This window comes from Phaseolus vulgaris, chromosome 11 (assembly GCF_000499845.2).
Source record: "Phaseolus vulgaris cultivar G19833 chromosome 11, P. vulgaris v2.0, whole genome shotgun sequence".
In the NCBI taxonomy this organism is placed as follows: domain Eukaryota; kingdom Viridiplantae; phylum Streptophyta; class Magnoliopsida; order Fabales; family Fabaceae; genus Phaseolus; species Phaseolus vulgaris.
The window spans coordinates 13,720,590-13,736,183 of record NC_023749.2 but is presented as its reverse complement, the minus strand read 5'-3'; the positions used below and the strand labels follow the sequence as shown (position 1 = coordinate 13,736,183).

The window sequence follows — 15,594 nt, the reverse complement described above, 5'->3', positions numbered from 1 at the left end:
AAGTAAATTTACATTTTTATTTTATTTTATAAAATTAATTTAATATTTATATGTCATAAGTAGTATACTTGGTCTGATAATTTAAATTTAAATTTTACTTTTTAATAAAGTGTATTTATTCATTTTAAAATAATATTGCCATAACTATATAAATTAGATAAAAGTTGAGCACTTTTGTACGAAAAATTTAATATATTTATTAAATTAAAATCTGATATATATATTATTTATTCACATATTTTATTTCATATTTAAATTTTAAGAAATAAATGTTTTAATTATATACTAAGTTTTATATATATATATATAAATAAAAGAGTAAATTAGATATATTTTAATTATATTATATATATATATATATATATATATAGAGAGAGAGAATTCATATTTTTATTATATATAAGTATAATTGTTTTTTGGTGTATTCTGTTGGCTATTAATTTGAAGGTCCAAAACATGTCCTTACCTTGCACTTGCACTTGATGTCAATGAAAATTGAAGTGATGTCAACGATAATAAATGTATAGTTGAGCTTCTCGTGTCTTGCGAACCCAATTAAAAAATCATATACTTGAACGATGCTCACAATCGACAATAGTTTGATGAACTACTTTTGTAATGTTTATCACATGAAGAACAAAAGAACATACGTACTATTCCACACTACTTCTCTTCTGATGGATTATCAAAATATTATTTCTAAATAATGTGATAATTAAAATTTTAATAAATAATAACAAATTCATGTCACTCAATTAAATATATGTGATAATTGTTGAATAGACGACATTATTATATTGTCAATGTTAAAGTTCTTACCCTAAACATTAAAAATAACATTACACAAAATCAAAAGAATAAAAAGTAAGATAATAATGATTAAAGGATTAAAAGAAATAATGTACCCAATTAAAAAAAATAAAATCTCAATGAAGTGACCTCAGTTTGTGGGTCAAGAACTGGTTGTCCATTGAATAAGGCCACAACGGTTTTTTTTTTTATCAGCAATGAATAAATAAAATTTAAAGGGATCCTTCAGGGGTATCCCAACCCATATACAGTAACCAGAAGTGGACTTCAACGATAAGCCTCCAAAACTCAAAGGGATGTGCAAAGTGAATAAATACAGTGCAAGATTGAGAATCCTTTAATTTGGAATAACAAAAACAATAATTTGCTATAAACGGTGTTTGGATGGTGAAAACAGTGAAAGGGTGTGTCCAAATATAACATCAAAACACTATATTCAAATAAAAAAAGTATATGAAGTTGTGACCATTAGATTAATTTTAAATATATACTCATAGTAGTATCTGTTACGTATATCTAAATAAAAATAATATATTGAATTTGTAATAAATTCTTTAAAGTAGTATTAAATTTAAAGAAAATAAGTGATATTATTATCTTGAAAACTAAACGGTTCTTGATATAAAATAATAAATTTAACTATCACTTTCCTTTTATATATATTCCTTTAAATATATGTACGTAGTATCCGTTATATATATCTAAATAAAAATAATATAATAATATTTGATATTAATATTAATTATATTGAATTTGTTATAAATTCTTTAAAACAGTATTAAATTTAAAGAAAATAAGTGATATTATTATCTTAAAAGCTAAACAGTTCTTGATATTCTTGATATAAAATCTTATTAAAAAGAATAAAATAATAAATTTCACTATCAGTTTCCTTTTATATATAAATATATATATATATATATATATATATTACTTTAAATATATATACTAATAGTAGTATCCGTTATGTATATCTAAATAAAAATAATATAATAATATTTTATATTAATATTAATTATATTGAATTTGTAATAAATTATTTAAAGTAGTATTAGAATTTAAAGAAAATAAGTGATATTACTAAACGTTTCTTGATATAAAATCTTATTTAAAAGAATAAAATAATAAATTTTACTATCACTTTCCTTTTATATATATTAGTTTAAATAATGATATTTGGTCTTCTAAGTCATATTTTTCTTTCTATTCTCATTTTCTTCATTCATTTTCTACTCAACAATGGGAGAATTAGAACAATCTTGCAAGAAGCTGATCATAAAAATTTATTCTTCATGTCCTCAAAAGTGTGAAGGTGTATGTGAATTGAAGAATAAGAAGGGTTACGCAAAAGCAATATGGGTTGATACAAAAATTCCATTACAATCTGGTGCCAGAAATCAAGAAATTAGGTACAAGGGGTGTGATAAGAGAAAGAAGAAAGAAAGATTGCGCATGGAGTGCAAGAAAAGGGAGAAGCATGCAATGGCAATGGATAAACACAAAAAGATGCAATGTTGGGCAGTGTTGAAGCGTTTAATGGTTGGAAGAGATGCATGGATTTTCAAAAAGAGTGATCTTGTTATCCATAAGAACGTGAAAAAGAAGAAGACAATGAGTTTACGGGATATTGAATCAAAGCTAAAAAAATTGGAGTACTCAAAAGTTGATGAGTTTGCGGATGACATGGTGAGTGTCTTCTCTTATCCCTTGGGTTATCCTCCAAGAAGTGAGATACACAAAATTGCAACAAGAATCACTCAATCTTTTGAGCTCACTTGGAAAACCATGAAGAAAAGGTGGATAGTTGAAGAAAATCTTTAATCAAAAAAGATTTTTGTAGAAACTTTAAAAGTTTGTTATATTAGCTATTTTGTAAATTTGACTACTCAAGAATTGATCATTGTTGATATGTAATTCGATTTTCTTGATCTTATTACTCTTTATCTTTGTGTGTTTAGTCAATTTCAATCAAAAGTAATTACAAAATTATAAACTTTTACCAAAATATTTCTTGTAGGGTTGTTTACTTCTTGAAAATCCTCTTGCAAATATAATAATGTTACAAAGAGTATTTTTTTTTTGAAATCTTTCTGTTATTATTATATATAGATTTTTAAAATATTATATATTAAACAAATTATCAAAGAAACTCAAGATTCAATGTAATAACAAATTATTTAAAAAAGAAGAAGCTATATATAGATATGCAAGTTTTAGATTATTTATGATAATATTAAGTTTGAATTCATATTGTATGTTTACGAAACTAAGTATGAAAAATGATCATATTTTCTTTTAATACAATTAAACTGAATCTAAAAAGTAAAACTGTAAAAGAAATGTTTATTCCCATTAGAAGTGAGAAGTGAATTAAAAAATAAAAAATAACGACATTTGGCATTAACTGAATAATAGCTTATAGCCAATAGATCCGTTTAAATCTTTAACTTCATAACAAAAGAAAATTAAGAGACATTAATTAAAAAAAATTGTATGAGTGGTGTCACGCAGCAATCTTTAAAACAATAAAGACGCAAACATCAATAATGAGTACATCAAATCAATAATAGATCCATAAACAAAATTAAATAATTTATTAACTATATTTTTAATTAATTGAATGAAATTGGATGACACTAAATGACCACTTTAATGTAAACGACAAAAGTTTCTCTGGACCGTCAACAATGATTTAATTTTTTTGTAATATTTTTTATTAAGTCTCTACTAATTTGATAAATGGTGGTTTGTTAAGTATTTGTCACTTAGATTTAATTAAGTCACATTTTTTTTAAAGTTTAATCAATTTTAGTTAACTCCTATTGTATTTAAAAAGATAATATTTTGGTATTTTAGATAAAACTCGGCATCTCACTATCCTCACACCTGAACTAACAACAAACAATTTAAATTTAAGAAACATGGAAGAAAAATAATTAAAAAATAAGTATTTTACCCAAAGTAAAATAGTTTGATATTATACTATTAAAAAATTATAATTTAGATATTATATTAAATTTGATATTATAAAACATAATACAAGTTCTAAAATTATTAATAATTTAAAAAATCTAGAAGAAGTGAAAATTACATAAAAATATCAATTACATGGAAGAACAATAGTTAAAAATTAAGTATTTTACAAAAAGTAGAGTAGTTTGAATTTAAAAAAAAGGCACCAATTATATTTGCATGAAAGAAACTAAACATAATAAAAATCATATTTGCATAAGAGAAATTAAATATAATAGAAATTAGTTAAATAAATCATAAACATTAAAAGTAAACTTAACTTGTTCATGTGTCAACAATGTGAGACATGAATTTAAGTAAATCATTCTTTAAATTTCAATAAAGTAAGAAATAATCATCTAAAATAATCATTTCTCACAAAAGAAAAATCACTAGAATTTCATTATTTGGTTCGTTGATTTGTGTTTCAGAGATAATCTTGTCACCTCCTTTAAAGTAGTTTAACCTATAAAAGTTGTTCCATCCATCTTCAATATATTTGAGAATTTACTATTATATAATTTTAGAATAAAAATATATAATATAAGTAATAATAATTATTATTATTATTCTTATAATAAAATTTTCAAGCAAAGGAACATATTGTATTATCGTAGTTTTGTTGTTTGGTGTTCAGTCATCAATATGTATGTGTTTTAGATCATCATATTCAATTTAATATTTAGAACTCATATAATTAGGAACAACGTAACATGAGTTTACAAATTTTGAACCCTAACATGAAGACTACTATTAACTTATGTTCGAAACAAATCGAACAACACATTTATCTATAAAAAAAAGAAATACTATTACAAATCTATAATCACTACAAGAAATTTGATATTAGGATTACATACGAATCCAAATTCGTATGTAAAGTGAGCGTTACATACGGATTTTTACATACGGATCTAGATCCGTATATAAAGTGAGTGTTACATACGAATTTTTACATACGAATCAAGATCCGTATGTAAAGTGAGCGTTACATACTGATTTTGACATACAAATCCAAATCCGTATGTAAAGTCAGCATTACATACGGAGTTTTACATACGGATCCAGATTCGTATGTAAAGTGAGCATTACATACGAACTTTTACAAACGGATCCAAATCCGTATGAAAAGTGAGCATTACATACGGATTTTTACATACGAATCCAAATCCATATGTTAAGTAAGTGTTACATACCGATTTTTACATACAGATCCAGATCTGTATTAAAGTAAGTATTACATACCGAATTTTACCTACGGATGCAAATGCATATGTAAAGTGAGCATTACATATGGATTTTTACATATGTAAAGTGAGCGTTACATACGGATTTTTACACACGGATCTAGATCCGTATGTAAACTGAGCGTTACATACGGATTTTGACATACAGATCCAAATTCGTATGTAAAGTCAGCATTACATACGAAGTTTTACATACGGATCCAGATCTGTATGTAAAGTGAGCATTACATATGAACTTTTACAAACGAATGCATATCCGTATGAAAAGTGAGCATTACATACGGAATTTTACATACGAATCCAAATCCATATGTAAAGTAAGTGTTACATACCGATTTTTATATACAAATCCAGATCTGTATGTAAAGTGAGCATTGCATACGGATTCGTATTAAAGTAAGTATTACATACCGATTTTTACCTACGGATGCAAATGCATATGTAAAGTGAGCATTACATATGGATTTTTACATACGGATTTGGATTCTTATAGTTTTTTATGGGAATTAAAAGCAATGAACAAACTAAAATAAAAAAAGTGAAAATATAAAAGAAGGTCATAGGGAATTGAAATAATTTTAATATTTATTACGTTGTTAGAATTAAATTAGAAAAGTAATTTGAGTTTAATTATTTTTTTATTTAATTAAATAAAATTATAATATTTAAATTATAAAAAAATTAAAAAATTAAAAAATATATATAAATATTAGTATCAATAATAATATTAGTATACATAATGCATACAATATCATCTTTCAATTATGATTCTCACACATCATATTCGATTATAATAGAGATAGTCACTTACCTTTATTTATGAGGGTCCTTATGTGAGTAGTTTCTTTAATCCTTTTCTTAATCTATCTCTTGTAATTCCTTTCTTTTCACATTATTTCTTAATGGTTAACGGTGAACAACTTGAGATAGAACCCAATTTTATTCTTTCCAAATTTCCATTAGATTAAATTTTCATTAGGTATCAAATGTAAATATATATATATATATATATATATATATATATATATAACTTCTTACATTAACCAATATGTCTTTTATTTTATTAAATTGCATTCAAACACAAAGTCCAAAATCTATTTCATATGAGTCACATTTATAATTTTCTAACGATAGATAGTTCAAAAGAATATTCAAAAGAATAAACTTTCGAATCTATCTCTTACTTGCTTAAGTAAATGTTACAAGAGTATTATTTTTGAAATCTCTTTTATATTAATACTCTCTAGATAAACCTTATTCACTTAATAATATACCTTTTATATGCCACATAAGTGAAATACCAATATCATACATACTTAGATGAGAGCATATCAATTTTCTTTTAAATAAAACGTGATTCAAAATATTATATATAAAACAAATTATCAAACAAACTTAAGATTGAATGTAATAACAAATTATTTAAAAAAGAAGAAGCTATATATAGATATGAAAGTTTTAGATTATTTATGATAATATTAAATTTGAATTCATATTGTATGGTTACGAAAATAAGTATGAAAAATATCATATTTTCTTTTAATACAATTAAACTGAATCTAAAAAGTAAACCTATAAAAGAAATGTTTATTTCCATTAGAAGTCAAAAGTGAATTAAAAATTAAAAAAATAACGACATTTGGCATTAACTGAATAATAGCTTATAGCCAGTTTTTTTTTATCAGCAAAGAATAGAATTTAATTAAAGGGGATACAAAGGGGTATCCCAACCCACTTACACAAACATATTGAAGATATAAAATCTTCAATCTGCAAAAACACCCTAGAGATAATAGAGAAAACTAGCTACTGCTACAACAAGGGACCTTGCTATAACGTGTAACCTGTCATTACTAGCTGTTTTAGGATTAACCATCTATACTTTTGAACAGTAGCCCCTCCGTAATATGACTCCACCAAGTTGGCAATACCATTCAGAAGCGTTTGGTTCTCTCTAGCCAAAGAACCACATCAGCATGACCATTTGTTCTTCAATCCATAGAAACATCCTCTAATTTTGTAAATGATGCAGGCTCCTTCATCCAACCACTCCACCAGAAGCACGTGACCATTTGAATGCATAAATACCAGCAACTCCCACTCCTACACCCATCACACAGTACCAGCCCAACCTTGCTTATAAGCTCAATCCTAGCTAGCAACAGAGCTTAGCCGTTCGCACAAATCACCACAAAAAACCACCTCTGTCATACTATACCAGCAGTCGTCACACTTCACCACCAAAACAAAGGTTATTATGCATTAAACCATACTCCTGCCTCTGCATCATCCATGAGATGAACACAACAGCCTGCCTGTTACTTAACACTTCTAAGACAGATGAATGGGTTAAGGACCCAATCAGCAAACGAGTAATTAAAGGAATGAGTCTTGTGCTTCAACCAGAGCCAAGATTTGAGTTGAACTTTCTGAAAAATCTCATCCACAACTACTACCCCTTGCCGGAATACGATTACATTTCGTTGGTCCCAAATGCCTCTGATCACATTCACCCAAACACCTTTCCAAACCAGATTTTGTTTATTTGTGGCTTGGAACAAATAAAATTTCAGAAAGTGCATCTTAAGGTCGTTATGTTGGACTGTAGATGTACCTACCCACTTAAAGCGCTCGGACCATACCTGTTGGGCATATTTGCAATGTAGAAAAATGTGCTGGTTGGATTCCTCCTCTATCTGACACAGTGGGCATAGCATTGAGTTCATCAACACCCCTCTTCTACTCAAACACTGTCTTGTAGGCATTCTCCCCCTCAGCGCCCTCCAAGCTGTCATTAACACGTTCCGAAAAGCCTTTGTTTTCCATAAAAATCTGTACACTTTGGATTGCGGGTCTGCACTATGCTTGGTTAGGCATTTGTAGGCAGCGCTTACAAAAAATGTCCCAGAATTCTCCTTCCCCCACACCTGTATGTCCTCAATATTCTTCTTTAGCGTGACCCTGGAGAGGAGCAAGTTAAGGTCAACTTCCAATTGGGACTCCCACTCAAATCTAATACGCCTCCACCTCAATATCCACCTCCACTCTGAGTTACACCACATTCCAACTTCGCCTATGCTTTGGCCTTGGTGTAGGGAAAAAGAGTACAAACGTGGGAACATGGTTTTAAGGTTCTCACTTCCAACCCACACCTCCTCCTAGAACTTTGCTTTGTCTCCACATCCGAGTTCCTATCGTAGTTCTTCTTGAAACCACCCTCTACCTACACCCTCTTTGCACGTTTTGTTTAGATCTCTCCACCACCAATATTGGTCTTTGACAGTTATACAGCCGTTATCACAATCCAGATCATACTTTGACCCCAACACCTCCTTCCACCTACCTTTTTCTAGTGATATGCAACGCCATTTCCATTTGGCAATCAAGGCTTGATTGAACTTTCGAATATCTCTGCAACCCAACCCTCCGTCTTTCTTTGGTTTGCAAACGTCTTTCCAACTTACCCATGATATTGGCTTGTTGACCTTCCCCCAACCCACAAAAATCTGCTTTGGATTCTGACTATCCTTGTACATACCGACTCCGAAGCCCTGAACAACGAGAGATAATACAAAGGTACAGCTGTTAAAACAGTTTCTCCCTGCTAGAGATAAGAACCTCCCTTTCCAAATACTGAGCCGTGCTTTAAGCTTATTGAGAACAGGTTCCCAGAAATGTTTCCTCCTTGGGTTCCCTCCCACCTCTATACCCAAATACTTAAAAGGTATCCCCATCTGAGTGCAATTCAAGATCTTGGTGAAACAATCTACAATATTACTTTGTATGTTAATGCCAATCAGCTTAGATTTGTGGAAGTTAATCTTCATGCCTGAAGCAAGCTCAAAGCCCCTTAAGATGGCTTTCAATGTTATCACATTATTGATTTTATCTTCACAGAAGAATAAGGTGTCATCCGCGAATTGGAGAATGCAAACTTCCTCCTCTTTGCGTCCTATCTTGAGACCCGTCAACATGTTGACCTTTAGAGCTTCTCTTACTATCCCTGCAAGGCCTTCTACAACAACAAGAAAAAGAAACGGTGTCAGGGGGTCTCCCTGCCTCAACCCCCTAGTAGGTTTGAACTCCTCCGTAGGACTCCCATTGACCAACACCGATACCGTAGCAGAATCCATACACCCTCTAATCCAGGAGATCCACAAGCTATGAAACCCCATCTTGCTCAACATGTCGTATAAGAATTCCCATCTGACCGAGTCATAAGCTTTCTCAAAGTCCACCTTCAGACAAAGCCCACTTCTCCTCCTTTTCCTTAGTTCCTCCAGAACCTCATTGGCCATCAACACACTGTCTAGGATCCCTCTACCGTTTAGGAAGGTAGATTGGTTGTCATCTATAATTGTTGGCATCACCTTCTTCATTCTATTGGCCAAAACCTTTGCAATGATTTTGTATAAGACACCTACTAGTGAGATGGGTTTGTACTGTTCTAGCTTAGATGGATCCTTGATCTTAGGGATAAGTGCAATGAACGAAGCATTGCAGCCATTCGGGATAGACCCCGTCGTGTGAAACAGGGCCATATATGCTACTATCTCCTCTTTTATAAACTCCCAGCTCTTCCTAATGAAGTTGAAATTAAACCCATCAGGACCTGGGCTCTTTGAACCTTCACACTGCCACACTGCCTCCTTTATATCCTCCTTAGAGAACATGGCTACAAAGGTCTCATTCTCCGTAGCTGATAATGACTGAAACTCAACACCATCCAACCTTACCCCTAGATCCTTCGTAGCACAAAATCTAGATTCAAACAACTTCTTGGCCTCTGTTCGCACTGTGGACGGTTGCTCACACCATTGGCTCCCTACCTCAACACCTTTCACTTCGTTCTTCAACCTCCTCCACCTCATAGACGAATGGAAAAATCTAGTGCAAGAGTCTCCATACTTAAACCAGTTTGCTCTAGCCTTCTGACTTATGAGGGACTCGATTCTCTTATCATTCTCTGCGAGGCAGCTTACCAACTCCATTCTTTTCAGTCTACCTCTTTCCCCCAATTCCCCATTACAATCTTGGTTATCAAGATTGATGTGATTCCACTAGCCATATAGAGAAAGGTTCTTGACCTTCTTAGGAATCACCTTGAGTTGGACATAATAGAGGCACTTTTCTTAGAGTTGGATCATTGTTCTAAGACAAGAACTCACCAAAAACTAGTACCAAATCCCAAACTCATTGGATGAACCAATTTTAGTCAAATTGAACCGAACAAAAGAGATGAAATTAAAAGGAACCGAACAGAAATGATTAAGCACACAAATGAACCGAACAGAATTGAAAATAAAAGGCAAGAACAGAAACAATAGATGCTGGAAAAACAGAAAAACCGAACCAAAATACTCAAGAACACAAGACAACAAAAGCAATTGAAAGAGAAGGAAGGAAGGAGAAGAGAGTGCTCATGAAGATGGAAGAATGTTGGATGATCTCGCCACTAGAAGTGTGGAATGCTCCTAGGTAAGAGTGATGCCGCCACTTGAGGACTCCATTGATCCATCAAGATAAGACTAGAGAAGAAGGCTCCAAAAGCTCTCCAAAGTTCACTCAAAATTTGAGTAGAGTTTTCTTAGATTAATTCTAATCTGAATTTTACAAAGGAAGCACCTCTATTTATAGCCTAAGGTGCTGAAAAATAGGTGGGAAATTTCAAATAAACTCATTTGAAATTCCCACCAAAAACAAGTCACATGGGAGGTGTGACCTTTTTCTACTATGACACCTCCCAAAAACTACACCTACACCACTCTCCTAAGTCACATGGACAATGTGACTTTATTTTACATTTTCACACACCTTTATTTAATAACCACACCTCCTAAAACTATACAAGAGTATTTCAAAGCTTGGCCTTGCCCCTCATGGGATGGACTTGGGCTCTTTGGGCTTTGGCCTTCTTGGGCTTGGGCTTGGGCTTTGGGCTTGGGCCTCATCTTTATTTTATGTCTTCTTTTAATTTTGAGAAGACTAGAAGGAAGAACTTCAAATGTGAGGGTGGATGTCCTCTTCTCCATTAATAAAAGCCTCCTTTATTTGATTCTCATCAAAGATCCTCCAAATCCTATAGAATACCTCCTTGTTCCATGTCTTCAGGTCAGACTTGAGGCATTTCAGTTTTTCTTTAAAAACTATGAAAGCATTCCCCTGCGCTGTATAAGACTGCCATCGAGCTTTCACCATCTTGAGAAAACCTTTATCAAAGAACCAAGCATCAACATATCTGAACGGTTTGGGTCCCCAGTCCTTCTCCACGGATTTCACCACCAATGCACAGTGATCAGACACTTCCCTTCTTAGAACGCATTGTTTGCTCATCGGCCATATTTGTAACCATTCTTCAGTAACGAAGACTCTATCAATTCTGCTTTTGGCCGTTCCATTGGGTTTGAACCACGTAAAAGTCTTGCCAACCAAAGGTAACTCTATGAGGGAAAAAGATTCAATGAAACTATTAAAGCCCCTGATCTCACTTGATTGTTCAACCCTGCTCCTGACTCCTTTCCTTTCACTTCTACTTCTAACAGCATTAAAGTCACCACATAAGCACCATACAGATCCTTGGGAGGCCTCCTTCACCTTAGAGAGTTCCTCCCACAGAGCCTTCTTACCACTCAGGTTACACGGAGAGTAAACATTAACCACCACACACCTAGAAGAAGATTTAATATGTTGACCAAAAACTGCAATAAAGCGTTTGCCCATCAGGTGATGTTCATAAGAAAAAGAGTCTTTGTGCCACAAAGACAGCAAACTTCCACTCCCTTCGTCCCCTTGATTATGAATCCAACCAACTGTATTAACACCCCACAAAGAAAAACATCTAGCATCCGATAAATCTTTAGCTTTTGTTTCTTGCAAGCACACCAAATCAGCTCCCTCACTTCCTATAATCTACCTCATATACCTAGCCTTGGTTCCTCCCCCCAACCCTCTTATGTTTAGATTAACTATAATCATAGTAGACCATCCTTGTTTCCTTCCTCAACATTCTTCAAAAACTCCACGTCTCTAGCTTCCATACACACGTATTCTTTTTCGACCTCCTGATCATCCCCCCTGCAGAAAATCCCTACTCTTCTACTGATCTCCCACAACTTAGACAGATCCGCTGGTGAAACCGTATCTCGCAACCTTGAGTTACAATTATCTATATCCTCATCCGAAAGAGAGACAGAGGACATACCTTGAATGGTTTGATGCAAATTCCCAACACGAGTTGCCTTAGATCTTAATCTAACAGAGCGACTTGGGTGAGAGTTCGGAGCTTCCAATTCCATTAATCCATTGGTCTTCCTTTGGTGTTGAGCGTTTCCTACTGGCCTCCCCCCCTCTTCAACTCCTAACCGTATAGGGAACCCACTATCTGTGCAGACATCCCCAAGGCCTTTCGCTTCAACAGTTGCTTCGTGCTGATGATAACCTTTGAGCATCTCTTCCTGTTCCACGGTCTTCGTCTCCGCCCCACTCTCTGGGGCTATGGTGCGACTGACACTGATTTCCTTGTTTGAATACGCTGAGGACCACTCCTCCTGAGATTGGTGCATCACCCTTCCTCCTAACGAGCCTCCTATTGCACCTCGAGCGAACCTGTGATCATGGTCTGACCCGATTTCCGTTTGAGATGGCCCTGACCTGGATCCACTCACACCCGCACCCGCCTGAACCTCCTCGAAATGGGCCTCCAAATTCCTAACTTGGCCCAAACCCCCTTTGATTGTATTTTGGGTATCCAGGCATTCAATATCCACAACTATTCTTGCCAGCTCATCATGTTCGCAGATTCTATAAAGGGGATAACCTTTTTGTTATCCCCTTTCCTCCCAAACTTCCCTCATTTTTGTAGTCTTGTTCTCGTCAACATCTTCCATCTTGTTCTTGCCCATCATTGGCCTCACCATGGTCGTTTTCCTGGCGTCCTTTGACTCTTCCCTAGGGAGCTCCGCTTGATGGCGAAGATACTTCGGGATGTTCACATAAAGTTTTCTATTTCCTATGTATATCTGGTCGAGCTCCTTCTCCAGCTTCGCCACGTTCTTCACGTCAAATAAACTCACGAAACCAAATCTTCTTCCCCACTTATTCAACCTACGGGAGATGAAGACATCTTTCACCCTTGCCCATCTTTGGAAGATTTTGAGCATATCCTTCTCTCCATAGTCATCAGGAAAGTTAGAGAAGAAGAACGTAGTGGAGTTGTTACTTAATCTGTGCTGGGGACCGTTACCATCCTGCCTCACTAATAAGCGAGATCTACTGCCCTCTCCGGTCTCTTTATGACGGTCTCCGGTATGTTTACGACGATCCATTTCTAGTTGAGACATTTATAGCCGGTAGATCCGTTTAAATCTTTAACTTCGTAACAAAAGAAACTTAAGAGATATTAATTAAAAATAATGGTATGACTGTGTTCACGCAGAAATCTTTAAAACAATAAAGACGCAAACACCAATAATGAGTACAACAAATCAATGATAGAATCATAAACAAAATTAAATAATTTATTAAATATATTTTTAATTAACTGAATGAAATTGGATATTTACAATATGCTATATGACATTAAATGAACAAGGACAAAAGTTTCTCTGGACAGTAACAACCATTTAAAAGTTTATGAAAGATTTAAATATGATTTTATTCCTTCAAATTGCATATATAGTAATATTTTTCCTTCTATCTAAATAAAAATAATATAATAATATTTGATATTAATATTATTTATATTGAATTTGTAATAATTCTTTAAAGTAGTATTAAAATTTAAAGAAAATAAATGATATTATTATCTTGAACACTAAACCGTTCTTGATATAAAATCATTATTAAAAAGATAGTAAAATAATCAATTACTTTTTATATATATTGATTTAAATAATAATGTTTGGTCTTTTAAGTTATATTTTTCTTTCTATTCTTATTTTCTTCATTCATTTTCTACTCAACATTGGGAGAATTAGAACAATCTTGCAAGAAGCTTATCATAAAAATTTATTCTTCATGTCCTCAATGATACACGCGGAAACAACACACATAATCACAAATCAACTGCAGAAAATAAACAACATATGATTTAACGTGGTTCGGTCGCCAACTGCAACCTACATCCACACGGGCAACTATTAGGTTTTCATTATATCCTGTTGCACACCAATTACAAGTACAATGATCTCTTTAAATAGAGATAAAAAGAGATAATAAAGGGACACAATGATTAAGCCCACTCACTAAAACATGGTGTCTACTCAACCCAACACAATTGATCCTGGCTTCATACCCAACAATCTCCCACTTGAAGTCACGGAACAATGTTCACCTGCGCTTCAACTGTGTACATGGTGTCTTGTCAGCTCAACCTAATTGGTCTTGACTTCATACCCAACAATCTCCCACTTAAAGTCACGAAACAATGTTCACCTGCGCTTCAACTGTGTACATGTACTTCCTGTAATCTGTCGACGGAACTCAATGTTCCACCTCTAGTTGCCACCAGCCTTCTTAATCATTTTTAAGACTTCGTTAAAACTCCCCTGAGTTTCAACACATCAGTCACTGACCCGTTTTCTGTTCCTACCGACTCCACTTATAGGAACTGCCGGATCCTGAAACAACCTGAGAACAAACACTCTCCATATTCAACAAGAATTTTTCTGGAGAAGTTTTAACTGCTGGAATACTGGTTCTCCCAACCCACTATCGTCTAGGAACCTTAGCTGAAGCACAACCCGTGCTCCCACTGCCACAAGTACCTCTGACTGGTCTACCTGAACCTTTCCATGCTCGTTCATCCTAAATCTGACCTGTGGCTCTGGGTTTCTCTCTTGTAAAGACAACCCTCTTTTGCCCACGAGATTCACCAAAACCCCACGCCTCTCCAAGTTAGCTTTTGTGGCAATCAAATTAATCAACACCCTCCAAGCGATAATTTGTGTTGAGGACAAAGCAGTAGTCTTCTAGAGGAAGACAAACACACTTTTTCCCTCCACAGGGCCTCTTAAAAGAGTATAGACAGATTTTACCTAGAAACCACTATCCTTACCAGCCTTCCAAACTCGACTATCTACAAAATTCATGATAGGGTCTTTCCACTTCTTGTAACAGCTGGACTTCCTGGTATATTTCCCGATCAAACAGACCTCTCCTCCAAATTAACTTCCACTCTCATCTATCATTAACCCACTCCCCCACAAGACGGTAAACTATCTTCTTTATTACCACACAAAGAGAACAATCTTGGAAATTTACTTTTCAGATCTTCATTGCCCACCCAAACATCTTTCCAAAACAAAATATCCTTCCCGTCTCCCACTCTCCACTCGCAACAATTCTCAAAGGATTTAATGATATAGTAAAAATATAATAATAAGTGTACAAAACCAAATCAAATATGCAACAAATCTATTTTGCATGCTTTTGTTAATTTCTCTTTCACACTCTTTCATTCACTCATTTTTCTGTCACCTCTATTTCTCTGTTCATCTCCCATTCTTATTTCTCCATTTTCTCAACC

The 15,594-nt window shown here is 33.6% G+C and overlaps 1 protein-coding gene across 1 annotated transcript; it reads left to right on the top strand.

The window, feature by feature from the left end:
* Positions 1 to 2,049: 2,049 nt before the first annotated feature.
* LOC137834789 (transcription factor GTE12-like) lies at positions 2,050 to 2,631 on the top strand. The gene has a single exon (XM_068642984.1). The coding sequence runs from the start codon at positions 2,050 to 2,052 to the stop codon at positions 2,629 to 2,631; it is 582 nt and encodes a 193-aa protein (XP_068499085.1).
* Positions 2,632 to 15,594: the final 12,963 nt, after the last annotated feature.

What these genes read in the sequence shown, in the direction of transcription:
- LOC137834789 (XM_068642984.1), top strand. Translation starts at nt 2,050, where the DNA reads ATGGGAGAATTAGAACAATCTTGCAAGAAGCTGATCATAAAAATTTAT.